The sequence below is a fragment of the Cololabis saira genome, chromosome 3, assembly GCF_033807715.1.
Source record: "Cololabis saira isolate AMF1-May2022 chromosome 3, fColSai1.1, whole genome shotgun sequence".
Classification (NCBI taxonomy): Eukaryota; Metazoa; Chordata; class Actinopteri; order Beloniformes; family Belonidae; genus Cololabis; species Cololabis saira.
The window spans coordinates 29,546,575-29,574,296 of NC_084589.1; the positions used below are offsets into that span (position 1 = coordinate 29,546,575).

Genomic DNA, 27,722 nt, shown 5'->3' on the forward strand with positions numbered 1-27,722 from the left:
GTCTTTGCACTGGGAGTTTATTGCACTTTTATAATTTGAAGTTGAAACACACAACTTGAATCAAATGAAAACAAAAAAAGAGAATAAAAAAAACAGCAACATATTGTTTTTGACCTGTAGACCTGAATGTTCCACACAAAATGAATATGCAACCAGATAATAGGCAAAATGTTATCCCAAGCACAAAATACTATGAATAAGCACTGACCTTTCCTGCCATCTGGTTGATAATTTATCCAACAGCCTAAATTAATTTTTAATCAATTAACAAATGAATAGTACTTTATCATTAGGGATCATTTTAAAGCTTTAAATGGCACTTCTTTGGAAAATTCTGTTTTAAGAAGTTTCAAAGTGTAAATAAACAGAATTTACAGCCCAAAAGACATACATAGTGTAAAAGCTGTGTCCTCGTATAGAGAAACATACAAGGAGTTCAGAGGCTTTATGACACAATCAAGAGGCATCATGGGTTTTAAATATGCATATAAAAAAGGCATATCATCTGGCAATTAATGTGCTTTGATACTTATTAAGAAATCAATTACATATGGTAAATTATGTGCATGAATGAGTTAGCCTATAAAAACAGTAATGTAATGTATGAGGAAAGACAAGGTGCATTCTTAATACAATGCCATAGATGAAATACAGGGAATAAAGGTTACACATCTAGCAAGGGAACATTTTTAAGAGCCTTTGTGGGCTGACACAATGTACAGAGTGAAGACGATGACTAATCGTCGACCAAGATCCTGCTCAGTCCAGCCCTTTACACCGGCTCCATGAGGAGCTCGTCCATATCAGAGCCCTCCAGCTCACGGAACGCAGCATGGGAGCCAATCACAAACAGGGTAGCTCCTGAGAAGAAACAAGAAAAATGGCAAAGATTGATATGAAAAAGAGAAGATAAAATAAAATAAAACAGAACAAGGGGTTTAAGTGTATTTCTAATGTAAAGCACAATAAGAGTGACTGAGTAAGTCATTCTGCAAAAAGATTCCTCTATCAATCCATCAATGTTCTGCTGCTTATCTGAAACTATGCTGTGGGGCTAACAGTCTGCGGAAAGACCTCCAGAAATCCCTCTCCCCCTCTCTCCCCCTCTCCCCCTCTCCCCCAGCCACCTCCTTCAGATCTTCAAAGGGAGAGGTTAAAGCATATCCAAGCTGACCAAGAGATACAATCTATCCTGGCAGTGCTTGGTCTGTTATATTGCTGTTTGAAAGAAATCCCAAGGGGGAAATCTGAAATGAATCCTAATTAAATGTATGAACCATCTTAACTAGCTCCTTTCTATGCTGAGCAGCAGTGGCCCAGATATCTGGTTTTCCCTTCAGCTCTCTCTTAAACATAACAGTACAGTACAGTACAATGTTGGCACCACAGCAGACACATCCCAAGTCCACCCGTCAACCTCCTGCTCCGTTCTACCCCCACTGGAGACTCAGGTACTGAAACTCCTCTACTTAAACCAACACCTCACTCCCAATCCTGAGGGGATCAATCCAACATTTTCCATCTGAAGACCATGGCTTTAGACTTTAAGATGATTTTTTTTGCATCCCGAGAATAGCAACACCAAAATTCAATAATGTAGTTTAGCTTACCGAGTACCCAAAACACAGCAGCTCCTGCTCCAGCCAACCAGAACACAGGCAGTGAGATAACTCCAGCCAGACTCATCTGATGAGGGACAGTTAGCTCTTTCCCTGGTTAACAAGAAAATGGACAAATATGAGCAAACATAACTGATGCAGGGCTTGTGAAGATCATTAATAAAATGTGTAAAAGTAAGGATTTCTTTTAACCATTTCACATTAGATTCTGACAGTCATAATACTCTTGAGTGAATTAACTTTTATAGACACAGTAAATGTCATTTACAGTCACAAAGAAAGAACAAATGTTTTATTAGATATTAGCACAAAGTGTTTTATTCATTTTTGATTGTTTAATAATTACTCATTTAATTTGCTACATATAAAAGGTGAGTACATTCAACTTTAACAATGCACCTTTCAATAACCATGTCTACCTCATACTGCTGCACCTTTCACTTTTTTTTATTGTATAAATGTTAAAAAGAGCCATTTGTCTATTTACTGTTTGCTAATATTTAAATCTGGGTACAGTGAGCGTAATAACCGGAGTCAAATTCCCTGTCTGGCATGTTCATACTTGGCCAATGAAACTGATTCCTATTCTGATTCTGATTCTTTACTTACCAAGAAGGACCATTTTGGACTCCAGAGACTTTAGGTGGATTATGTAGAAGGCACCAGCAAACACAGCCAAGGCAATCAGTAACATGGGTGAGCTGATACTGAAGAAAAGACAAAACATCAGAAGGTAAACAACATATATAAATATATAAAACTATATTTACATCTGGTTGAAAACTTAAACATGAATCATAACCCACTGGCTATAACAGATGGAATAAGGCACAGTAAAATGTTTGTCATAAAAGCAGAATATAGATAAAAAGCATTGAAAAAACAAAACAACAAGTAAGCTTGACTGTGGAAATCATTTTTACACAAAATAAATACCAAATAAATACATTTTTACTCTTACATGCAGTAGAGGATGAGGCCCAAAAAGATGAAGGTGTAGTTGCTGTTGTAAACCTCCACATTTTTCACCACCCTTTGACACAACTCTCCAAAGTTGCGAGGTTTTGAAAACTTGCGCTGGTCTACAAAACCGGCCCACGGTCGAATGGACAGTCGACGCCTGTCAACCCACTCTTTAGCCATGCTGGCTGAGAAGCCTTTGGGGAGCCAGAGCCTATGAAATAAAGGACATGAAGAAATAAATGCAGAAACACATACATGCTTACAAATCAGTAGAGCAAATCTGAGCAACTCAGAACACAAGCCCTCTTCGTAACAGCATTGATTGATGTTTTGTGATGAATATGGTGTATGCAACTATAAATAGAGGGTCATACTTTGATAAGATTCCAGCTCCACCTGTACCAGTTGGATGAGCATCCTCAGCGTTGAACAGTTCTCCTGCCTTGCTATCCATGTCCACTTGACAGTTCTCTCCCTTTGGCACACCGAATGGCATCTAGAGACTTTCTGGAAAAAGCAGCACCAATGAATAAGCCATTTTTTATCTGACTATTATCTGTATTATTTGCTGAAATCAACTAATAGTGGCTTATCTATATTTTTTCATTCAAATAAAAATGGTAAATATAATTAACTTGACAACTATAAGAGACAAGAAAAAGTGTATTTTTTGATAAAAGAAAAGTTCTGTTTGTATGGCATTGACATTGTACTCAAATTAGAAAAAAATATTGTTTTATAAAAAGTGAAAAAATTAAAAAATAAAGATTGACTGGCAAAATTGTCAAGTGTCTTCTGTTATCACTTTGATATTGTTGTACTCCTCCCCCCTCTTCTTCCTCGTTCAGGTTTATTCAAACATCCCCCCTACAACCAATAATTCCTATTAAATAATTTTGAAAATCCTCCTTTATCATTTCATTATACCTCTTTAGTAATAACCATTTTGAATTATTGTAAGGTGGAAGGAGGTGTCTTAATAAATAAAGCTTTGTGTGCATGCTCGGGAGTATGCGTATGCGCACGCACCCACACACGCACACTGCAATCATTTATTTGTAAATTTGATGGTGTATTTGTATGTATTTAGCTATTTATTTACATTTCTCTTTTTTTGTTTTTTCTCTCTTCATGTGTTGCTTTTGTAAAGTTTGATTACCTTGTTTACTTATTATTTGTATTTATCACTGGTGAGAATCCTTCATAAGCCCATCTTGGGTTTCTTTTTTCTCACCTGCACTGCACTAATTATTGTATTGTCACTATTTGTTTTGTATTGTTTTTAATATGTGGGAACAAATAAACTAAAACTAAAACTAAACTAAGCTAAATAAAAACAAATTGTAACAACCTTTCACAACTAATGGAACATTTTGTCTTTCTCCCAATTTTCTTGGTTATATAAAAAGCCAACTCTTAAGTGTTTGTATTTGACACTCCCTTCACTTACACAGGCTGCACAGCAGGAGCCCAGAATGACTGTAACAGTTTGAGAAGTGGAAAATTTTACTAAACAAGGGACTGTCACTGACACGTCATTGAACAAACATCTCCGGAGTTTCATATGATACTGTGAAAGATAAAACGTAAACATATAAGTCGAACTATATAACAAATATCTAGGGAGTTAAAAAAAAAAGCTTTATAAGAGATACAGAAATGCATACGAAATCTAAACACTAGATTGGCCAGAGCATCAAAGAGCTTCTCTGCTCATGTTCTTCTTTTTGGTTCACTTTTAACGGGGCAAAGCTTTACACATCCATCGGAAACGAACTGAAATAATATGAGGTCCGTGCAATATGTCACATTTCTAATTATTCGTCCAAAAGTACTTACTGGAGATGTTTTATCCTCTGTCTTTTTCCTTTTTTTTTCTTGTTGACGTTCTGGCTCCCGGATGTGATGTGGCCACAAAGAAGAAGACACTTCCTACTCCTCCCTGGTTCCAGACAGCGCCCCCTACTGTCCACACCGAGGCCTCGCACTTCGTAACTTTTATTTATATTACTATTGTAACTGAAAACAGAAAATATTTCCGTTCGTTCATTAGCTTTGGGTTAGGCTGAAGGTTTATAGCAGCGGAAACGTTTAGGAGTAAAACCGATTCCTTGTCTGTTCGGAAACAACTGAAGCTTGAATTATGGTTCCGCGTTAAATCGACGGCGTACCCTACGTACCTTACGCCGTAAGTCTGCGTTGGTGTAACGCGGAACCATAAATCAACCTTATGATTGTACATCCATTCGGACATTCACTGGAAAAACAGCGTGGCTCCTTCCCTATAAATTTGCAATCTCAAACTAATTAAAAGAAGTCCAATATAAAATTTTACATCATATTTACCCCACCAACCAACTTATATCCAAATGTGTAGACATTGATAGCAGGTATGTATTTTGTAAACATGACGATTATAATACATTTATTTTATGAATGTGAACACACTTTAAGTTCCTGGAAAAAATTTGAAGAATTGTTTGACATACAAACTAATAATGTAATTAAATTAGAAGCTAAAGATATCTTACTATATTACGAAAACCAAAATTACAAAATTCAACAACTGGTCAACTTAATGATTCTTGTTGCACACATTCATAAGGCAAAATTCTCCAAATCCTGTCCATGCTTAGTTCCCTTTAAAGTTGATTTCAAAATGTATTTTGAGACAATACAATTGGTTAATAACAAAAAATGTAATACCACTGTCAACCTCATAAAAGAAATGTTTACGGATACCTTCCTTTTATTATTTAATTAATTAATTTCACGAACTACTTGCACTTTATTGTAGTTTTTTTTGTGAAGAGAACAATTTTACAGTTTTTGGACTATAATGATGCCTATGTATGTTTGTTTTTTATATTATTGAATGATGCCTGACATTTATTTTAATGTTATTGTATTTTCTGGAATTTAAATAAAGTTTCATAAAAAAAAAAAATTATACATCGATTCTAGGAAAACGTGACATTACGTCACCTCGAGAGTGATTGGTCCGTTTCCCTCGTTGTTTTGTTGTTGCCACCGCTCACGTGTCAGTGGAAGAAGTTGCTAAATCGTCCAGGGAAATAAGGAAATAAGTCCTTTTAGGTGGGTTGCAGTGAGTAACAACATTTCTCTTTGTGAATATCGCCTTCATAATGTTTTTAATGATCATTAAACAGTTATATATTTTGTGTTGACGTTTATAATGTCAGGGGCTTGTGCCATTTTCGCAAATGCACACAATAGAAACTACAATTATTTATATATATATATAAATATGTATATATATGTGTATATATATGTATATATATATATATATGTATATGTATGTATGCATGCCATAATTCATGACCATTTCCTTTGCATGTTAAATTGACGTTTGTTATTCAGATAGTTAGCTGATTCGCTATTTTTTGTGTGTGTTTTGTTTTGTTTATTTCTCCTTCAGGGCAAACGTGACTGCGTATGTAAAACTGCTCTCAGACAGGAATCTGCTCCATCGGCCGCTGCTGGGCGTCAAAGGACGACTCGTATCTTTTCCTGCTGGTTTTGTACATGTTGTTCGAGACGATGACCCAATAACACACTCGCTACAGAGACTGTGTGTGTTTTGTGTGTCGAGACGGCGTCGAGCTGAGAACCATTAAAAAAAAGGTAGGCTTTAAAGCAAATGTTAAAATGCTTTAGACTGGAGGGCGGAATAACCGCTGCAGATCAATTAACATCAGGTGTGTGTGTGAATTACAGCACAGCTGATTGACGTTTAGCGCAAATGATTGTTTACCCAGGGAAGAAACGCAGAGAAATGGCTGCCCTTTTTGAGATGCTAACTTGTAGCTTTTCTAGGTTCTTACCCTTGTAAACAACAAGACATACAATAACTTAGATTTGGCTGTATAACACAAATGCACAGGATACAAGATGGAAGTAAGTAGAAGACAGATTAAGATCTTCATCCTCCTAAATTTCTCACTTGCAGAGGTCAATTTTCGGGGAGATTTAGGGGCACTAAATTGTGGAATGATTTTTCCCACTTGGCAAAGAGTTCGTCCTCTCTGAAATATTACAAAAGACGTTTGAAGGACCACTTGACTGCTGTTTTGTAACTGTTTTCCCAATGTATTGTTGTTCATGTATCCATGTTCTTTTTTTTTTTTTTTTTGTGTTTCACACTCATAGTGACATGTACCATCTTATTTGCTCAGGAGTCAATATAATATAAGTTGTAAAAACAATATCCCATGCACACTCACACACACTTATTTTTTGTCTTTATTATTTATTATTTATATATTGCATTATTAGTTTCCCATCACTTTTGTGTAGTTTTACTTTTTGTATGTTAATCTTGACATGAAATTTTAATATCTTCAGTGGAGGCTTCAAATAAGCCCATTGGGTTTTTTGCCTCTTCCTGCACCTATAGTGTTTATCATTGATATTTCCTGTATATTATAAAAAAAAACTGTGCAAAACAATAAACTAAGATGTAAAATTATTGAACAGTCTACGAGGGAAAAACTAAGTGCAGTTGCATCAGTTTACATACATCTCTATACCATACACATTTTTGTGTTGTGTTTGAATCTTTCAAAGCCTCTTAAAAGTAAGATATTGCATATTGGAACTATAATTTTACTCAGATAGTGGAAAGCCATGTAAAGTTGTATACTACAATATTTTATAGTTAAAAGTAATGTTTTGCATGTTTTGTTTTCCCTTTTGATTCCTGAACAGTTTCTATAGAGGAGGGACCGTGGATTAGAGCTGAAAGCAAACCCTGACCATGGCTGCACTGCGTTATCCAGGGTACACATTCAGGCATTCCTTCTACTGGGATGAAACAGATTGCGAAAAATACTATGGGATGTTGTCTCTCCATGAGGTCTTTGAAATAGTTGGAGCTCAGCTAACAGAGGCTGATATTGAAGTGCTTTATTTCCTTTTGAATGAAACCTACTCTGCACCACACCCTCTCGACCCAGCAGGCTGGACAGTTGAACCAGCTGAAGACGATCCAGAAGACCCGGGTGTGACCCCGAGTCCACAGTTGCTAAAAGCATGGAGGCGATTAAAGTCTAAGGATTCCCATCAGCCCTTAGTAGACTCAAAGCCCAAGAGTGGCGTTGAGCTGTTCCTAGAGCTGGAGAGGAGAGGATACCTCAGTGATGGCAACCTAGAGCCTCTTCTGCAACTTCTCAGAGTCCTTACCCGCCATGACCTTCTTCCTTTAGTGTCGCACAAGAGAAAAACAACAGGTGAGGATTTTGACATCAAGTTTACTGTTATGACTGTTGTCACTTTGGCATATCCTGATATCCTCAAAGTGACATATCCCCTGATATCCATCAGTCATCATGGAATTATTTTCCTGATATTACTGGCTTAATTACTATGAACACATATTGTTTTTTTTTTTCCAGTAAATCCAGAGGGAATTGGACAGATGTATGAAATGGACAGCACAGAGTTAGTGTCTGGATTACAACATACTTGCAGGCAGACAGAAATGCCACTTCCATCTTTCACACAACACTTAAGAACTGGTAAATATATAATGTGAATATTTAAGTGCAATCTCAAATATTTACCTATTTATCTAAACTGCACTTAGGCTACATCCACAAGAATGCATTTCCATTTTAGGCGATTAAACTTTTGTTACAGTTATGCCTGGCTTCCACCCTTCTGTAGTAAATTCAGTTCTGAAAAACTTTTATCCATTGCAAACCCAGTTTCAGTTTGTGAATGCAGATGTTGCAGCGTTATCCATATGCACAAAAATGTAAGTGTAATGTGAATGCATTCACTATTTACGCAATGATTTGCTCTTATGCGTCCTTCCCTGATACATTTATGTGGCAGTGTTTTTCAGCACAAAGCTGAAATCTTCTATTGATGCTGATTAATATTGTGGGTGTAGCTTTATTGGCTGTAACTTATTTTTGTTATGTGCACATTTTTAAGCCTTTCTGTTGTGTAAATGTGTATATGTATATCATTTTATGATAAATTCTAAGTAGGTAATAAGGATTTATTGATCTGTATAAGTACAAGAATGGAGCGCCTGGTTGAAAAACATCAGATAACAAATTAGTACTTTTTTTTTTTTTTTTTTTCATATCTTGTTGGCCAAATCTTACAAATTCATTCCATATGTTTTCAGACATTAACCCTTCTGCCACTGGCACCTCTCCCAGAAGGCGGAAGAAGAGGAGGGGAAATGGCTGGAGCAGAAAGCCCAAGAAAACATGTAGACAAGTCCAGCCAATACCTCCTCCACTACCACCATATAAAGTGTCATGTGGTAAGTGCAGCCTGTGCATATTTGACCTTTTTTGTTTCCGTTTTTGGTGTAGGTAGTGCTTTCATCCTCTTCTGTTGACTGTTTTCCCTTCTTTTTGTTAATAATGCAAATAAATATTTGTCAGCAGTTAACATTTTCCCCACTTCATCACATTTCCTGCTGTGTCCCCTTAATACTGATATTCATCTGTGCTGAACCTCAGATTGGATCATAGTTTACACAGCAATTCTGAGTTTTATATTTTTGACCCACCAGTCATTTCAAATGAACAAAGAACATTTTACGTAGTTGTGTAATGCCATAGAAAGATTAAAACAATGGAGCAATGACCTGACCTAACATTTGATGGAAAAAAAACAGTGTAAAAATGACATGAATACATAGAGCTGGGCAAAAGAATGGAAAGTAATGCACCTTTTTAAAAATCATAGTGCCACTTGCCAGATGTAAACCAATTCTTAATACCGGCCACATTTATAAGGAAATAGTTTGACTGAATGTCTGCCCAGTTTTATGACATTTACTGATCACAAAGAGAAAAAAAAACACAATTGAAAAGTATTACTAATCAGTTCACTAATTAGACGCAAGGTAACTATCTTGATTGTGTGCACTCCCCGATTGGTTGACTAATCTTTTTTTTTTTCAAACTCCTTTTTATTAGCATTTTCTGCCATAATTTCTCATTAATTGTCTGTATTAAACATACGACATCACAGAGGTTGTGTTTTACCTGTTTCCCCACCTGGCCCTTGTTTACATTCTTTGCATCCTTTTCACTAACCTATTTGACTGTGTTCAAGAGTACAGATCAGTGGCTCTTTCTTGTCCTTTCCCCCCCCCCCTAAACCTTAGATACAAGTGTTTACCCCAGGTGCCACTGGATAGTACTTGTGTTTTGCTGTCAAGACTGAAAGAACATTGTCAGTGTTTTAATTATAAGGTCTTAACTTGTTCTGAAAAATTGTTTTGAGCTGTTTTTCAGAACATTTGTAACTCAACTAAAAATGTACACTTATACCGCATCAGTGTCCTGTTCCATATTAAAACAATTGCTAGCCTATTATTAGGGATGGGTATTGATAATCTATTCTAAACTGACCGCCCCCCCCCCCCCCCCCCCAAAAAAAAAAGGCTTTATCACTACCATGGCAGCACCTGTGTCCAACTGGACTCACGGCAGTCTGACCCGCACTTATCCAGCTGGATCCTCCTATGTGATTTCTTGCTTGTGGTGTTCTCTCAGATGTAAGTCTCTTTGGAAAGAAATGTCTGGTAAATGACAGTAGTAGTGGTAGTAAGTTCCTAAATGCCAAATTACTGAAACTGTTGGACAAGAAAGCACAATGTGATCAGTACATTCAGTATTTGCCAATGAAGGTAATAATAGGATCCCTTAAAAAAAAAAAAAAATAACCTGAACACACAGATGAAGCTACATTTTCCTTGATGTGATGGTTGTTTAGGCTGGCCTAGTTAAGAGCTTCATCAAAGCTTAAAGCAAGATCATTCAGTCTGGATTATTTAAATTTTGCCCACAGAATGTGCACATGTTAAAGACGTGAATTACATTTCAAAATTTCAACTTATATTAAAAATGCGGTGGCGTTTGCTGTGGCTTCTAGTACTTATTTAACATTCGTCATCGGTGGCATTATTAAATTCGTAAGAGCTTTCTAATAACAAGGAAGTCAACTTGGTGTTGACAATATGTGCTCTCCTATTAATTCCAGCAGGGTAAAACAATTAAGTTAATTTTACAAAATCCAATGACAATGCAGTCAAATGCATAATGTGAAAAGGCTGTTGTGTGGTGGGGTACCGACTATAATATTAGTTTTCTGCAAACCTGAAATCATCCATTAAGTTGGACAGCTTTAGCAAAGCAGCTGTTGCATCGATTTGATCAGTGAAACGCCACACTCATATGTTAAAAGGACTGCCCAAATTTGAAATGTCTGTCTTAATCTCATGAATTCAAAGTAATATTCATGGTTAAAGTGAGGCTGACGTTAACGGGATCACTTTGTTGGCAAGCTTTCGATGCACAGACAAGGAATTTGTCTTTACTTAACATCTATTCTTTACACAGAGGATACATCCTACAAATTATAATTAAGTTAATAACTGTGTAGCACAATCTGTTTTAACCATTTCTCATTCATGTTTCTATGTGATCCACCAGACATTGTTATTCAGGCTAGATAGACTTGACAGTAATGATGTGATATAAAATCCTTGCACAATTTTTCTTGATTTGCATTTTTTTTTTCTTTAATAAGAACATAAACTGAAGAATCTGAACATCAACATCAGTAGCTATATATATATATATATATATATATATATATATATATATATATATATATATATATTATTACACACGCACACAGGTATTTGTGTATATGAAGAAATCTTGACAATACCCATCCCTGTTATTTAATGGTAGTTTCTATTGACATTAAAAGATTGGGATTACACTTGCATTAAATTCTCTTCATGTGAAAGTTGCTTAGTGAGTTCTGTAGACTAAAACATTTCTTTAAATGTTCATCATTGCCTGAAAGTCAGAAATTCCACCAAAACCCGGATTATTTTAACTAAAAAAGGGAACATTTAAGACAGCACTGCTTAGTTATTCAATTTGAGTGATGTGCCTATGACTATAAACATGTTGCTGTCTTGACTCCACATTTGATTCCACCAGGTTGACTTCGATTGTGACCTAGATCGAGTAACCTAAGACACAATGGATCATGAAGACAGAGATGGAGACTGAGGAACAAAACAATAAAGTCTGTCTCTCCACTCTGTCCGTACATACTGCAAGTGTGCGTGGTCAACTCAGTCATGTACTCTCACAAGTCTGGGCCGATGCCTAAGGTAAAAAGAAGCTCTCCCCCTTGTTACAACAAGGGCTGGGGCTGCTACTTTGTTCTCAATACGATGCTTGTCTATCATAATGTAGCTGCTCCTTACCTGGTCTCCTCCAATCAAATGTAATTTGCTCTCAGACTCTTTTAGTATCATGCACAGTGAAAAGGAATACAATAGAGATTTCGATTCTTACTTTATCTGAGACTTGTTGGTGTCAGTGTTTCACAGAACTCACTGAGTCCTCAGCAGTAAGCCACAGATGCTGCCCACGGTCTTGAACTGATGTCAAAGGCAAACATGCCAAATAAAAATTTATTTTGAAAGGAACTGCACCCAGTTTGATTTCACAGAGTTGGATTAGGTTCACTTGAGTAATTTAAAAGGACATTTTCCTTTTTAAATGACATCTATTGAGCAGATGAGTGTTCCAGTATCCATACCATTGACCTGTAGATCTGAATAATTCCTTGAAATTGCGTGTTTTTCAAACCTACCTGGCTTCAAAGAAATAAATTATTAAAGGCCGGTGAAATATGTTGGACATTTTTGTGAATGAACTAGTTTCTTAATACTGGAAAACCTTTTGGTCCCTGATGCAAATCAGAAAGGTCAAATATATCTGCCTTGACATTCAGTTATTTACATTTAATAACAAGATCACATAATGAAGCCCCCTCTTATGTTTCAAGTTGCGGAAGTGGTATCTTGGCATGTTTACCTGATGAATTGAGCTCAAACTAAAATGGCTGCCAAGAAGCAGCATGTAAAGTGCCCGTGCCATTTTTTTTTTTTTTTTTTTTTTCTCCCCCCCCCTCTCAAGCAGTTCTGTGGAAAGTAACTGAGCAGTGCTCTATTGAGGGAAGCTCGTGCTCGTTTTGTCGAGATGAATCAGTTCAGTTCCATCAGTTGAATAGCATTTTGTGTCTTTAAAAGTAGGGTACTTGTGGAGGCCCTTGCTTTGTTTAATGGATACTGTTAAAAATTTGGAGATTTAATTAATTGCATGGTGGAAGTAAGGAGATTGACCAAGATAAGAGCCATCCCAAGCACCATGTTACATGTAAGAGCTACATTACAACATTTGGGAGCTGATTAAAGTTGTCAGTGCCAAGCGTTGGCCTGGCACAAATCACATTACATCTGAAAAGTGCAGGTTTGGGAAAAAAAAAAACAACAACAAAAAAAACAGCCAATATCCAACCCACATGTGCTTGTCTCTTTTTCCCTTTCTCTCCTTTCTCTGTATTCACAGTTCTAAACAGACCAACGTGTGTGTCAGGAAAATGGTATCCTTACACACAATGAGAGTGAGAGAACGAACAGTAGACGTTCAAACTACGCTAAAGAGTGATTTGTCTATGGGAATAAGAGAGATTTTTGTGTTCCTGTCTCTCAATACTCCTGTAGCTTCCCACTCTCTTGATCAATCATTCACCAGAAAAATGGATCGATAAAGAGTTGAAGCTCACCGTGCCAAGTGACTCCTCCTAAATGGATACTAAAACTTTTTTCCCCGATGGTGGAATGATGAAGAACCCAAACGGGCTTGGTGTTTAAAGCAAGAAAATGAAAGCTGTGCCTCTTAATGTTCTAAGTGGATGTCTCTGTGTCTGATGAAGCGTGAAGTGCTCTGTAACCCTAACAAAATGACTATCACTGTGTTCCTGTGGTTTTAAATGGCCTCCTCCTCAGTGTCACTACCTCTACCTCCATTCTGCTCTGTATAAATGGGAAAGTGAAATACAGGCCATCCATGAATGCAGTAATTACATGAGGGGCAGGTGTGTGTCATTCCCTCAGTGCTTAGAGTAATGAAAGGAAAGATAATCAGCAAGACTCTGACCATACCAAATATTCTTTAAAAGAAATGGTTATGCCATCTGCAGTATTTGTTCCCCTCTCAAGATAGATATCATATTGGTCTTAACTACAAAGTTCAAAATGAATTTGAGTACATTTACTCACTTCTGGCAGTTTATTTGCAAAACCAAAAATCTACAAGTTTTAAGTGTGACTAACCTTTGTAGTGTTATTAATTTTAGTCTTGGTAACGTAGTATTTGCCATGAGAGGTATTATAGCTATCAGTTGTCCATTGTTAATGTTGCAAAATAATTAAAGCATGAAAATAGTGGATGAACAATTGACAAGTGATTTATTTTCTTTAATGAGACTTAAGATATGTGGTATCACAAGGTCTTTGAAATGATGATGTATCAAACTTGTGTCTTTGTATTGTCAGTGGCTCATTCTGTAGGGTCATATTAGTTATTAAGACATTGTAACATGGACAAGTTTAGTAATTTGTCTGTAACGATCAAATATCTTACTGTAAAATGTCAGTGTTTCACAGTTTTGTACCGTATCTTTTCTGAAGAACATCCTTTGGCCTCCAACTTGCTTATGTAGGAAACTGACTGAATTGTATATTGATATTTTCCCTCAAGTTTTGAGCTGGATTCAATTTCAAACTTGCATAATTTAAACATTATTTAAAGCTTTATGAAGTGTCCTCCTTTTATCCAGTCTTTTGTTTTAATCAAATTACAAACTTGTGAAGCCTTTCAAAGCCATTGTTTGGTCATCAGCCTTCTACAAATGTTAAGAGATGCAAAATCAATGCCTTAATTCAACATTAGCATTTCTAATGTTGGCATTTTCTAAACTTTATCCCTCTTGAGTCTTGCACCATTCCCCATGGCCTAAAACAAAATATGTCTCCAAGAGTGTAGGCACAACTCTCGAACTGAAACGTTTTTTTTTTTGTTTTGTTTTTTTTTAGTGAAGCTGGTACAGATTTTGAAGTGTTCAAGCCAGTCTTAGTATTTTTAAGTGTTTTTATACATAAGAGAGACTCAAACCATGGAGAAAAGTTACAAGTAAAAGCTTCACCATTGTAATTCCTGGTTCACATGATTCAAGGACATTCTTTTTCCATTCTTCCATTTTGAATTACTGTAACATTTTAAAGTCGCTTTGACAAAATTTTCAGTCCAGCCATTTTTATTTTAAGATGGATTTTTTTTTTTTGGTTACTTTTATGTTAAGCAAGTCAATCTTTTTTGTGGCAAATAGATGTCTGGAGAAATAAGCTTTATATTTTTTTAAAACAAGGCAAATACAAAATGTGTCTGCGCAACATTGCAATGAGACACTGAGAAGTTTCCTAGATAACTGGATGTCCCTGGTGACAAGTAATTGTTTACCTTTCCTTAAAGCGGTTGATTGGGAGAGATGGGTTTTTGTTGCAGCTAAAGCCATCAGCAGCTGGTTTCCACTTGGAGCTCTGGAATAATGACATGGGGATGATCTCAGCGTTGCACTTGCTCAGTACAGTATGTATCCTCCAATCTTTCTCGCTGTGCTGTTAAATGATCACCAATCCTGTTACCTGTAGACCCCCAGAAGTGATCTCTTCTCAGCAGTATCAAACGCATATAGATCAAAATTATTCTTGATGTTTTTGCTCCAAAAAGTGAACTTGATGTCGCAAAAAGTCCCATCCAAGGCTCGGCATCAATGAGTTCATTACTCTATGATCCTATTTGCTAAGAGTGTCAAGTTCAAGTTGAATTCTAGTTACAAAAGCGCTACAGCCATGACCGATGTGGACCTTGAACGCTGTCACACTGAAAGTTCTCGTGCACAAGTTTCTTCTCATTCAATCATCTTAACAGCTGGCAATGAAGCTCAAAATCATAGAATTGCCTGACCGAGAAAAGGAACTACACAACAGGATCAGATGAGTATTGCTTTCATTGCTCCAATTTGTCAAAATGAATTTTCACCTAAATTAACAATGGGACTGTATTTGGCACAGAATTGCACACAGATGGTTCAAAGACCGGCATAATTGACTTTGCTCTGCCCTGCTGCACCAATTTGTTTGTTCTTTTGGAGCCTGATCAGAAAGTCTTGAAGTATCCAAATGTAGATTTCCAAGTCCACTTAGTTATAACGCTCGTCTTTTGGAAACTGTACCCCTTTTAAATATTAAAGGAAAAAAATGCTTAATATGAAAGTGATGTCCTTAAGTGAGCCATGTTTTAACTATTTTCATGTTTCTTTTTCTCTTCCCTTTTTTGTGTCATGACCCCTTTTCCCCCACTTTCTCTATTTCTTCATTTTCACCGTTTCCTCACCCTACCCTCATCACTCACTCGCTCCTCCTCGATCTCTCCCACCCCATCACCTCTGCACCCACCATTGTTTCCTCCACCTTCTACCATCGTCAGATATCCGCCTTCGTGTCCGGGCAGAGTATCTAGAGCATGAGTCAGCACTACGTAACGGCGTCGCCTCAAACAAGCCGCAGCCGCTGGAGCGGCAGTTTGAGTTGTTCAGTCAAGCCAACACACTACTGGGTACCAGAGACCTGGGATCCATCGTCTGCGACATCAAGTTCACAGAGCTGGACAACCTCGAGGCGTTCTGGGGCGACTACTTGAGTGGAGCTCTGTTGGAGGCCTTAAAGGGAGTTTTCATCACGGACTCCCTGAGGTTGGCAGCAGGCAGAGAAGGTGTCCGCCTTCTGATCAGTGTAGATCAAGATGACTACGAGGAGGGCCGACAACGGCTGGGAGCCCAGAAATTCATGCCATCCAGTATGGGTGGGCATAGAGACTTACTAGGATTCACAGCGTAATTATACTCTTTCTGTTGTCTTTATATTAACCTTGTATGGACTGTACATAAAAAAAAAACTCTGACACGGGCATTTGGAAGCACTTTTAAGACCTTTTGTGCAATTCATATAATAACCACTAGGTGGCAGAAGTTACCATTGGCTCAATCCACCATTCCTTTTAAAAATCAGTCACTTGGAACATTACAATTATTTTTGAATGATAATTATGAACCAGTGTGCTTTCTATGTGGACTCATACACAGGTGCTACTTTGTAAAACACTGGAATTAAATAGGTTTAAGATTTTTTTCCTTTGTCACAGTGAGAACAAGAGAAAGCAAGCCAGGTCCATCTGATAAGGTTATGGAGGGTTTACTGCTTTATCAGTTTTTCACAGGATAACATTAAGGCATCTGGGCTCCTACTAATTATATAAGTATTAAATTTGAGTCTTGCTCACAAATGCTTAATCGTCCAATAATCAATACCAACTTCTCTATCAAACATTTGATCTTTTTTTTTTTTTCTAAATCGCACACCTTAAAATAAAGAAAGGCTTCCAGGTTTGATCATATAGACTGGATAGTTTCAATGACAACAGGACCAAAAAGTAAGATGTGTATGATGTTCTTAAAAGCACAAACAAGTTTAGGGGAGAAGAAAAAGTCTGCTGATTTCACCGTAGTTTGACCTGTTTTCAACTTTGGCGAGCCTAGTCCGCACACCTAGATAACTTAACACTGGAATTGTCAGCCTTGTGTAGCACGATAACCCGCCTTCTGATTGCTGTGGTCAGTGGATTCAGCAGTTACCAGTAGATGACAGCAGTGATTAGGGATGGGTCTCAACAGACCATGGAAGATTCATCATCTCAAGCTTGTCAAGAGCAGCCCTGATAATGCAATGGTGGCTTGTGTTCGGGCTTCCAACTAGGCCTCTGCAAGTGCTTCTCTCTGCAAGTAAAGCACAGGACAGTGCGTCGGTCAATAGAAGTGATGTTGGGGAGATCAAAATCAAAAGAGCACATCCCAACTCCACTCAGCCCTGCTATGTAGGCCCAGTAGAGTGGCTCACGGACAGCTGTCTACTCACCCTGCTGGAACTAATGCCTGGACTTCACTCATAGAAGACGATCAATAAGGCCTCTCACTCTTAAGTCCCTTCATACTGGCATGACTTAAGCAGACAGACACTGTCTGAAGTGCAGGTCTCTGCAGGGTCGGGCAGAAAGAATTGCAATTTTCCATCTTTTCCTTTTGATGTGTTTTGTTAAATAAAAAAATGTATGTTTTGTATTGTTCACAAATTCAGGGGAACAATTTTGTTAATAGAAAATTTTGCTTTTGAAGAGTAATAATTTTTGTGTCTTTACATGTAAGAAATAATTTGTGGTGACTAATAAAGGTTTGGAAGACTTCATGCTGTTCATGCCAATTATTGACACTTTTAAAAGGTGTAGAATACAATATGAAGAGAATATGACTCATTTGTAATATGTGAATGTTTAAAACATAATGATAAAGATTTTTTTTTATTGGATTGATCACTAAAATTACTTAAGATAACCTTTTTCCCCATCATAGTTTTTGAGAAAAAATTTCTGTTTTAAAATATTTCAAAATCTAACATCTCATACCTCATTTTGTTACGCACTAAAGTTCTGTGTTGTGTAACATGATATTGCATACTTACAGGTGTAACACAAACCCACCAGATATCATTTAAATGTTCTTAATTGTCTAGCTTGTTAGAAACCAACCTTTCCCAAATCCAAATTGATCACTCTGAAATCTAGGCAAGGCAAGTTTATTTATATAGCACAATTCAACACAAGGTAATTCAAAGTGCTTTACATTGAGATTAAAAGCGGCAAGACATAATAATAATAATAGACAGTAAATAACAAATAAGATTGAATAAAATTATGGATAAGATGATAAGAACCTCAAATCTATCATCATTCTTGTGAGCAGTTTGATAAATTGTTCTTATTCCTGGTTCTTCACCCTTCATACCTGCATTAGAGGAAGTCGTCTCTCTGTCTGCACCTGATGTTCTGATGTCCAAAACAGAAAACTAATTACCGGTATGTTAAACATTAAAAATACTTATTTTTCTCACAGGAAGCTAAAATAATTATTAAAAATAAGACAATATTATTGCCTTTGTGTTTTTGTATGTGAGTTTTTCTTTTATTCTAATATCAGATTGTGTGTTTCTTGAGTCTTTGCCTATCTCTTGCGCCTGTTTACCTTTAATTTCAGGCTCATTTTGAAATTTGCCACCACACCTTGTTTATCTTCCAAAACTCCAAGTGAACACTACAACAGGTTCTTCAATTTTCCAAGTGGGTTAGGATTGACCCTAACCATTTATATCACTTTAAGATTTTGAATCTAATCTAATAGTATAATAGAGAATTGAATTATCAATATTTCTGGCTAATAATTTATTTCTTGGCTGATGGTAATTAATTATTGGATAGAAAATCTAAAGTGAATCAGAATGCTGCAAAATTGCTGAATATATCTCTTGTCATTTGTAATTTTAGTTGTTACTGTCTAAATGGCCTAGATGCCTGAAAACAAACAAAGTGTTGTTTACCTGCCATCACTGAATATTTAGGAAGGTCCAAAATGCTAGGAAAAAATAACGTGATGGTGTGTGCCTTGTTTGAACTGCCCCAGGCCTGCTTTAGGGAAAACTGAGATCCTTTTTCTTTTCTTTTGTCTTTTTTTCCTGCCCCTGACAAAAAGAGCATGAATGTGCTTGGGTCATCCGTATGAAAAGCCTGAAAAACTACAGAGTGATGCTGCAATATTGTTCTTCAGCGCAACGACTCCCTCTTGGATGGCCCTGCCACTATGAGAGATTTGTTTGGCAGAGAAATTGGGGCACATATATGGAGCATTCAAGAACATTATGCTCACAAATGTCCAAGGACAAGACACAGGCAGAGCATCAACACAATTCTTTCTGTCAGTCTGCCCTTCGCTTAGGTGCCTCTAACAACCTGTTTTTTTTTTTGTTTTTTTTTTTTTCCTCTCCTCACTTCCAGAAATGAGTGTCTGAAATCTGTGCAGAAAATCAGCGTGTCTCCCAGTTAATCTCCCGGTCATTCTGGACACTTACAGGAGTGAGTTGACATCGTTTAAACTATGCTTATTTTCTTTCTTGCAACCGGTTGAAGACAAGTGTGATGTCAAAAATAGTTCCTTTCACAGATGATTGTGTGTGGGAGTATTTCCTGGTAAGACACATGGATTCTTGATTAGTGAGCTTTAGAAGAGCTGGTGGCTGGATTTATAACCTTCCAACAGCTCAGTGCAGCTGTTTCTCACTGTTGGTGGATTTGAGCCGGTCACAGCTCCTACTCCATCACCTCTATAATCACCCCTGCTGCACCCAGTAGACACTATGAACCCAGTATACATCATGTTTTATCTTATGAACTTAAATTCATTTATGAATGAACATTCGTTGTTGCATTGTTATGCCTGCAACATTATGTCTGAGGAATTGGAGATCACTGGTGTCCAGTCTAGGCTCATGCCCTTGACTTTCATGCACTGAAATTCCTCCAGATTCCTTGAGTTGTTTCATGTTAAGTACTATAGAAAAAGAAAAATGCTAATTCTTTCCAATCTTTATTTGAGGAACACTGTTTTTCAAATATTTTTATGTTTTTTTCTCACAGATTTGTACAAATTAGAGAACAAACTAGCTTGTTTTTACTCCCCAAACATGTTTATACCAAATCCCCAATACAATCACAACACAACCATAACCCATACCAACTTCTTTAGGAAGAAGGAAGTTAGATTGTCCGAAATGTATGCATATTAACAAATGAAATTAGGTTGATGATGGGAAAAAAACTGAAAATATGTAGTCCGTATTGGCTGCAAAGAAATAAAAGTCAAGGGCGTGTAATACCTTCCATCTTTTTCCGATTTGGGGTTGTAGACGTCAAACTAAACAACCCACTGCTGCAGTGAAGGAGCTGGGCAGGAGGATGCAATACTTGGGTGGTAACTCAAATGTCAATTAAAATGTGTTTTCACTTTCCATTACAGTGGGGGATAACTTGGAATAAAACTACATCAGGCTACCCTATTTTTAACATCACATCAATGTGAACATTTGGTGAAGTGAATGTTCAGTTTATTGCCTAAACCACTTCATAGAGACATCATGGGTGGTTTTATGTTCCATGGTGCAAATTGTATTGGGGTGCAAAAGCTAATGCATTCCTGGTTTGTGTGGCTGGAGACTGGTCATCATCCTCTTGTAGACTTTATTCCACTGTCCGCAGGTGTTCCTCCCACCGCCTTGATTGGATGGAGACCCGAGTCATCTCGTGGTAGCTCAGGCCTAAATCAGTGTCGCTATCGAAACGTGTCATCTAAAGCTGATGGACACTATAGCCTTCTGTCGGCCGACTCAGGCTGCCGTTATTGTATGTATACCCAGCAGCATATCCTTCTGATGGGAGAAATTTTCTGCTTTCATTTGGGGAAAGAAAATTAGATAAGGTGATCTTTTTTATATATATATAAAAAAGCCTTCTACTTCTGCTCTGTTGAATGTGTGGTTATAGTCATCAGACACTGCAGATTCTTGACATTTCAGAAATAAAACACTTTTTTTGTCAGCAACACCTTACAGATACCAAATCAGAAAAAAAATATATATTCTTTTTTTTAAAACTGTAATGTTTCTTTAATAAAAAAAATTGTTTTAGCATCTTAGGAAATGATCAAGCAGTGACATTTCCATGATTCCCTATGTCAGTGAGTGTGTGTGAGCACTGATCTGTCTCTCTGGCTGCTCTGGCCTGCAGGTGGCAGCACACAGATGCATAGTCAATTTGAGGAGGCCTCGTATTCAAAACAGTGACGCTCTGAATTTCCACCCAGCTGTGTCATGGGTTTGAATCATGTCAAGAAGTGACACATTTGACGTAACACCTCCCATAACAGACTCTTTTTTTTCAACTAGGTTTAACCACAAAGGAGTATTTATTTATTCATTTATTTCGTATTGGATAACACACTTTCATCAAATTAGGCATCAAGCCCTTAAAACATAGTTACACCGCACCTCGAGACATTCCACCCATTGAGCCATGTGTACAAATAATTTCAAAATGGTGTTCATAAGAGAGTATAACACAGCACGTGTTATAGGGGATAATGAATCCTCTAGATGCTCCTGGTTGTTAATTACCTTAGATGTGGCTTCATCCCCTCTCTGCTCTTCCAAGTGAATGAGTGAATGTCTCCAGCTCTCTCCGCCGTCACGCACGCGCCTCTTTCTCCCCATCACCACAGCCACTGGGTCGCCATGGAAACCACTGAGAGACACGCGTCGAGGTTGAGAGATGGAGAAAGGGGGAAAAAGGGACAACGAGGGACACGGAACGAGAGGGAGACATGAAAGGTTAGGGTGTTACCATGCCCCCCATCCCTCCACCCTCCACCCCCACACACACAACCCCCAAAGACCCCCCACCTCCCAGTTCAGTGCTGAGTCCCCGGCCAGCCCAGACCACAGAGGCCCCCCTCTCACCTACCTTCTGCCTCCCCCTGTACCCTCTCCCCCTCTTTTCTCTTGCCTTTCCATCCCTCCCTTGTCCAGACAGACTGCTCGCATGGCGGGGATGGAGACGTTCACCGATGGAAGCACTGGTAAATTTTCATCACACCCACAAAAAAGCAAGCAAACACACACAAAACATGTAAAAAAAAAAAATGTTTTGTTTTTGGGGAGGTGGGGTTCAGGTACTTATCTTCCTCCGTGTGTCTATTTTACATTTCCGCAGCTGTAGCACACACTCCCCCACCTTTCACCTTCTCAAATCAAGATCTTTTCTGCTGTGTTCAAAAGGGAGGCTGACTCTCCTCCTGACAGCATCCAGGGGGGGAAACACGGCCAGAGAGGACAGAGAAGCAGAGACATATCTTTCCTAATGATTTTTGTGTTTGGGGCTGGGCTTTTTCTTTTTCTTATCGATTAGAAAATAAATTAATTCACGGGGGCAACCCTCGTGTTGTGACTCCCTCTCTCCGCTCACTCTCTCCCTCTCTCCTGTCCTCCCTTGCTGCTGCTTTGCTGTGTGGACGAATAGCGTTGTGTCTTGTTGCCTGCTCTGCATGTTGCATTATCGCGGGAATTTTTGATTCGGAATTTGCTCCGGGGGAATGCATTTAACACGCTTTTGCATTGAATGCACGCCAATGTAACGCTTTCAACATCTGCACCTGTGTGCATCTGTGTGCATCTGTGTTGCACAATAGTATGTCACGTAAAGGACACACGAGGGTGTGTGATGTGGTTGTCACTAAGCTGCGGGATGCAATGTTCGAGAGTTCACGAGACAAGGATGTGGAGCAGAATTATTAGCACTGTTTTTAGAGTCTACCTGTTCTGATTGCTCTTTGTTGTGAATCGTGGTTGTGAAAGGCCGTGAATGATTGCAGAGCAGGTGTGCGTGCAGGCAGGTGTGTTTTGCAGGCAACCGGTGCTTCTGTATGTGTGTGCTCAATCTAGCCTATAACGTTGCGGTTTTACAGCCAGATTCACCTGCGCTGTGGGGTTCTTAATCAATGAGGTCGATATTTGCTCGTCGGCATCCCGATGTCCGTAGATCGCACAATGGGCTCCCACATTAGGATGGAGGGCTTAGACGCCGCCGAAGGGAAATCGATGGACAGACTGAGTTAATTATGAGAAAATCAATTAAAAGGAGGGGAACTGCTGGCTTTATAAGGCCAGGAGGGGAGTTCCCCACCGGCAGAGGAGAGGAGAGGAGAGGAGAGGCAGGAGAAGCCGGTGAAGGAGCTGCAGCCGCTGCGCTCTGCGCTCCGCTGCTGCCCGTGCGCTGCTCCGCCATCTCTTTAATGCTCTGCTGCTACTGAGCAAACACTCTGCATCCCACCTAATACATGTCTTAAACAGTCTCAAATCAATGCATTGGTTATGAGTATTCGGTCTGTGTCGGGTTTTCCTCGCACCGACACAGACCTCAGACAGTAATCCCATAATTGCAGCTCATAAGGTAAAACTCAGGTGTTTCTAAAACCATCTTTGCTCTCCATCGCAATTATGCTCTGTGATGGGTTTTTAGACCAGAAGTGTTACATTTTGCATTATTGGTCCGCAGTGTGTGTTCTGTCACATGGCCACGTTAATTCTCATGAAAACACCGACCTCAGATGTATCACAATTGCCCTTGGAGTTTGTTGGCACAAATGTTATTTAAATGTGTGGCTGATGACCGCGGCGGCGCTTGTGCGTCACGTGAGTTGGCTCAAGTTTGCAGGGTCATCATGCACACTTGTGGACGAGAGGTTCACCTTATGATAATGAAGATTATGATTTCACAGGGCTTTTGCGCAAAAACGCAACAATTTTAACAATTTAAAGCTCATAAGCTTAAAAATCTTATGTCGAGCTTAATGTTTGAATCGCAGGGCACTGATAAAGAAACCCCATGAAATGGGGACACACCTTATGATCAACAGACTGCAGCAAGAGAAAGTAGACCCTCCCCTGCTGTCTTTATCTCGTTTATTTTATCGGTTTTAATTTTTACAAGCCTCTTATTTCGCAGAGTCCAAAAGTCACGAGGATCTGCAGCTATAAAGATTTCCGTATTTTTTTCTTTCTTTTCTTTCTCACTTTGCTCATTGAGCTCTCATGAAGTTACCAGTGCGATATGATGACAATGATAACGCCAATGATGATGATAATAACCTAATAATTATATATAGACTTTATTTGTTGTATTTTTGTCTATTTGTTGGTTGGAAGGGATTTCTTCAAGTGTGCACGGCAAAAAGAAAAGAAGAAGTTTGATTTGACTTTCTCTTATGTCCTCAACAATCTTAGTAATTAGTATGTGGACTTGCAGCCTCTTCCCGATCCTTTCTTATATTCTAATGTCTTAAAATTAACCCACTGGTGTATGTCTGTCTAAGTGCGCATCTCTAGACCTATTTTATCAACAATATGTATATAAAAGTTTCTGTTTGAATATTGAATAAAATATCAGCAAGGGGTAAAATTAAAACTCAGAATGAAAAGGGAGTTTAGTCCGTGCGACGACAACTTTGAACGCTGCTTCTATATTAATAAAGTAAGAAGAAATAAATACTTCTCCAAATCGCTTATTTAAATACTTAGAAACATCTGTATTTCTACCGCAGTTCTTGATCAAATTAAACGCTTTGAACCTCTTTCCCCACTTGACATATTTACATTCTGTAAATATATTTTGTTAGCGAATATGCAAATATTGATGTAGACTGTTTTACATATGTATTTTTAAAAGATTCTTGTTTTATTGTATATTTGTGTTTTCAGTGTTCATGTTTAAATAACGCCTGAGTTATTTGAGGTCGTATGTATATTATTTAAATAAGACAGTATTACGTTTTTTTTCCTATTTAAATTAGTAGACGAAATGGGAGACTGAGATGTACAGTCTACAGTTCTGGGGAATTTCATAATGCGGTTATTTTTATTCAAAATCCGATTCAACCAAGTTCAGTAAAATTTTGAATATTATTTCCAAAATTAAAACGAGCCTCAGGATTTGTCTTACACTTAGTTATATATAAAACCCTTCAGATCTGCGAACATTTGCTTGCCAGGTCTAAACCTGTTAATCACATAATTATAAATATTTACAGCTCATGTTATGAACTCGTATAGTCAAAAATATGAGCATATGACATATTATCTGCACGGACTGAAGCGGGCCCTTTGATAAACTTACTGAAATGTATTTATTTTTATCCATTTTATTATTTAAAAAATATCAGAATTGGAGGAGCAAATTATACAAAAACTGTTATGTTTACAGGCTGATACTGAGAAAGAATTTGTAATTGATCGCTTAAGTTTTTGTCCTAATGTCGTAGTCGGATCAAGCCGGATAGTGACAGTGGTAAACTATTAAGAAGGAGCATCTGCTCATTTCGGAACGCCTGAAATTATTTCCACATTTTTAATAAAATCGTCTTTTCATATTTCTTCATTACTATTATTATTCTACAAATACTGTTTAATGATCACATTTCATCGGTTATCAGAAAGCGATTAGAGTGACTTTCGTAATCAAAGTCCCTCAGATTGAGCTGATGCTGCTCTTGTGGAAAAACCATCCTGTCCTGCAGCTTATCATCCCGAAACACACCCCACACCCGCAAACGTGCAATTTTACGGTTTATGTAGAGGTCCACGCAGCGTCAGCTGAGGCTCATTTCCTAAACAGTTTGTTGGCTCAGTTTCGATGTTACACAGCAAGATCGCCCTGCAATTCCTTGATGTTGCTTCTTTCCTGCCCATTTTTGTCACTTGCCATTTCAGTCGGTATCAAGCACCACAGGCCACGTGAAATTAATCCATTTTCTGGGTGCGCCTCTCTGCCCAAATGGTGCTGCGGTTCACCGTGTCCCCGCGCACAAAGAGCTAATGACCTGCAGGTCAGAGGTCATCTGGCCAGTTCCTCAATTTAGGCGGAGAGATTGCAGTTGCACGATGCATCGTTTTTGTGACAAGAAAGGACCAGAAGTGACTCATATATTAATACAGGATTTGCCTGAGTTGGTCAACTTTCACCGCAAAAGCCTAATTTCATTCTCAGTGCACTGGATGTGGTTTTAATAATCACGTAAACAATTGTCTGTTAAAAATAAAAAATAAAATTAACATTAAAAAAAGCTAAAGCAAAAGAAAATATGGCTTTTTCAATACTTAAGATTTAAATATTTTGAGTTTAGCTAAGTCTTCTGTCTCTGTGTCTACTGTAAATTATCAGCTTTTTCCCCAAAATGTATTAAAAGTTTAATGTTTAAAAGCAAATTATTACAGAGAAAACATAAACAGGAAAAGGAAGTCAAAACCCACTCACACCTTAAGAATATCTACAAAACAGAAAAATCCAGCTTTTTTGTTGATGAAAATTATGAAAAGATAATGGATTATTGATATGTGGTTTGTGTTATATTTTCTGTATTTCTGTGTATGTTCTGTATTTCCTGGAGAGAGGCGCTCCCAGACATACTCATAGAGCACAGTTGTGGTTTTTGAACATTATCAATGGTCAATTCCCTATCATCACTGCATTGATTAGCTGATAAATAGCTGCCGGATTAATCATCTGAAAAAAATTACTTTGCCAATGGCGTTGCCTGTCCTAACCTGACCACTCGGCCGGTACGGCAGCTGCATACACCGAGGCTTCAGCAGCACAGACAGGACTTCAATAAATGACAAAAGCGAGGTGATAAATTGATCAAAAATGACCACAATGAAACAGGCCTCTTGTGAGGCCACACATGTCCATTATGTGAGTGTCTGCGGGTTTGTGGTTGGAATATATCAAGGGCTCAAGGTCAGAGTTCAGCTTCATCCCAGACTGATGACCCTGCAGACTGACTGACCTTTGCAGGTCTAGCAGATGGGGGAGGGGGTGCTGGACCAGCCAAGGAGAGACGGTGGGATGAGAGGAGGGGAAATTTTGGTGAGAAAGGAGGAAAGTAAGAGTGAAAGGAGGTCTGAATGAGCAGGATAAGGAAGAAGAGGTGCATGCTACCACAGTGGACCATGAAGATTTCCTGCGGGTTCGGTATCAGTTTGTTCTGCTGCGCTCTCCCTTGTTTTATGTGCTCGACTGGTTTGACGCAGTGAATTAACACCTGACCTCAGCTTCTGACCCTACCCCCTTCATCAAGCCTTCACCTCCAGATTAGCAAATATGTGCTATCTAGCATGGACACACACTCACTCACTCACACACACACATACATGTATATATAGATACAACATAAATTCACATACAAACACTGATAACAGAGAAATTAATTCAAGAAAATAAATCAATTGATTAATATTGTGTGGGTAAAAATCCACTCAGCCCACATCTCTCCAGCTCTCCACATCTAATTCCCTCGAGTGGAGCTTCAGTGTGTCACCATAACGGTCAGTCTAACAGCTATCTCCCCCATCACACAATGTCCAAGAAGCAGTCCCCCCACGCACACACACCCACACACACTCTGACCCCTCATCAGTTTACCTGCAGGGCATAGCCACAGCGTTGGCCGAGCTGCTACAGCTGTGGATGCTGGACGCGCTCCCACCCTGGCATCCAGCCACGGACACGAGCAGTGCTGTTCCAGCAGTACACCTCCGTCACCTGAATTCCATCTGCTCGGGTTTAACAATACTATAAGTGCCCTTTTCCATGTGGCAAGCGCTTCTAATCAATTGGTAGTGTGAATGAATTGTATCGGTCTGAAGCCTGTACGAGCTTTACAAGTGAAAAAGCA

The 27,722-nt window shown here is 38.4% G+C and overlaps 2 protein-coding genes across 4 annotated transcripts; one reads left to right on the forward strand and one right to left on the reverse strand.

Annotated features, from left to right (window-relative positions):
- Positions 1 to 4,574, reverse strand: rabac1 (Rab acceptor 1 (prenylated)). 2 transcript variants are annotated; one of them, XM_061718444.1, is made up of 6 exons: positions 4,422 to 4,574; positions 2,957 to 3,089; positions 2,581 to 2,793; positions 2,229 to 2,326; positions 1,611 to 1,712; positions 1 to 861 (listed from the first exon to the last, which is right to left on the reverse strand). In XM_061718444.1, exons 2-6 carry the CDS (start codon positions 3,076 to 3,078, stop codon positions 773 to 775), a joined length of 624 nt encoding a protein of 207 aa, XP_061574428.1. In that variant the 5' UTR covers positions 3,079 to 3,089; positions 4,422 to 4,574; the 3' UTR covers positions 1 to 772. The 2 variants fall into 2 exon arrangements, with proteins under 2 accessions (XP_061574428.1, XP_061574429.1); XM_061718445.1 differs by having other exon boundaries at positions 4,418 to 4,494.
- Positions 4,575 to 6,022: 1,448 nt separating this feature from the next.
- On the forward strand, positions 6,023 to 17,791 carry dedd1 (death effector domain-containing 1). 2 transcript variants are annotated; one of them, XM_061717147.1, is made up of 5 exons: positions 6,023 to 6,227; positions 7,311 to 7,831; positions 7,997 to 8,119; positions 8,740 to 8,880; positions 15,992 to 17,791. In XM_061717147.1, the coding sequence occupies exons 2-5, from the start codon at positions 7,360 to 7,362 to the stop codon at positions 16,399 to 16,401; spliced, it is 1,146 nt and encodes a 381-aa protein (XP_061573131.1). In that variant the 5' UTR covers positions 6,023 to 6,227; positions 7,311 to 7,359; the 3' UTR covers positions 16,402 to 17,791. The 2 variants fall into 2 exon arrangements, with proteins under 2 accessions (XP_061573131.1, XP_061573132.1); XM_061717148.1 differs by lacking the exon at positions 7,997 to 8,119.
- Positions 17,792 to 27,722: the final 9,931 nt, after the last annotated feature.

Excerpts from the sequence above, each read along its gene's own strand:
- rabac1 (XM_061718444.1), bottom strand. The coding sequence starts at position 3,078 with ATGCCATTCGGTGTGCCAAAGGGAGAGAACTGTCAAGTGGACATGGAT. Across the intron at positions 2,327-2,580 it reads GGCCTCATCCTCTACTGCAT|TATCAGCTCACCCATGTTAC; the intron begins GTAAGAGTAAAA and ends TCTTTTCTTCAG. Across the intron at positions 1,713-2,228 it reads GTCCAAAATGGTCCTTCTTG|GGAAAGAGCTAACTGTCCCT; the intron begins GTAAGTAAAGAA and ends CTTGTTAACCAG.
- dedd1 (XM_061717147.1), top strand. The coding sequence starts at position 7,360 with ATGGCTGCACTGCGTTATCCAGGGTACACATTCAGGCATTCCTTCTAC. Across the intron at positions 7,832-7,996 it reads GCACAAGAGAAAAACAACAG|TAAATCCAGAGGGAATTGGA; the intron begins GTGAGGATTTTG and ends TTTTTTTTCCAG. Across the intron at positions 8,120-8,739 it reads CACACAACACTTAAGAACTG|ACATTAACCCTTCTGCCACT; the intron begins GTAAATATATAA and ends ATATGTTTTCAG.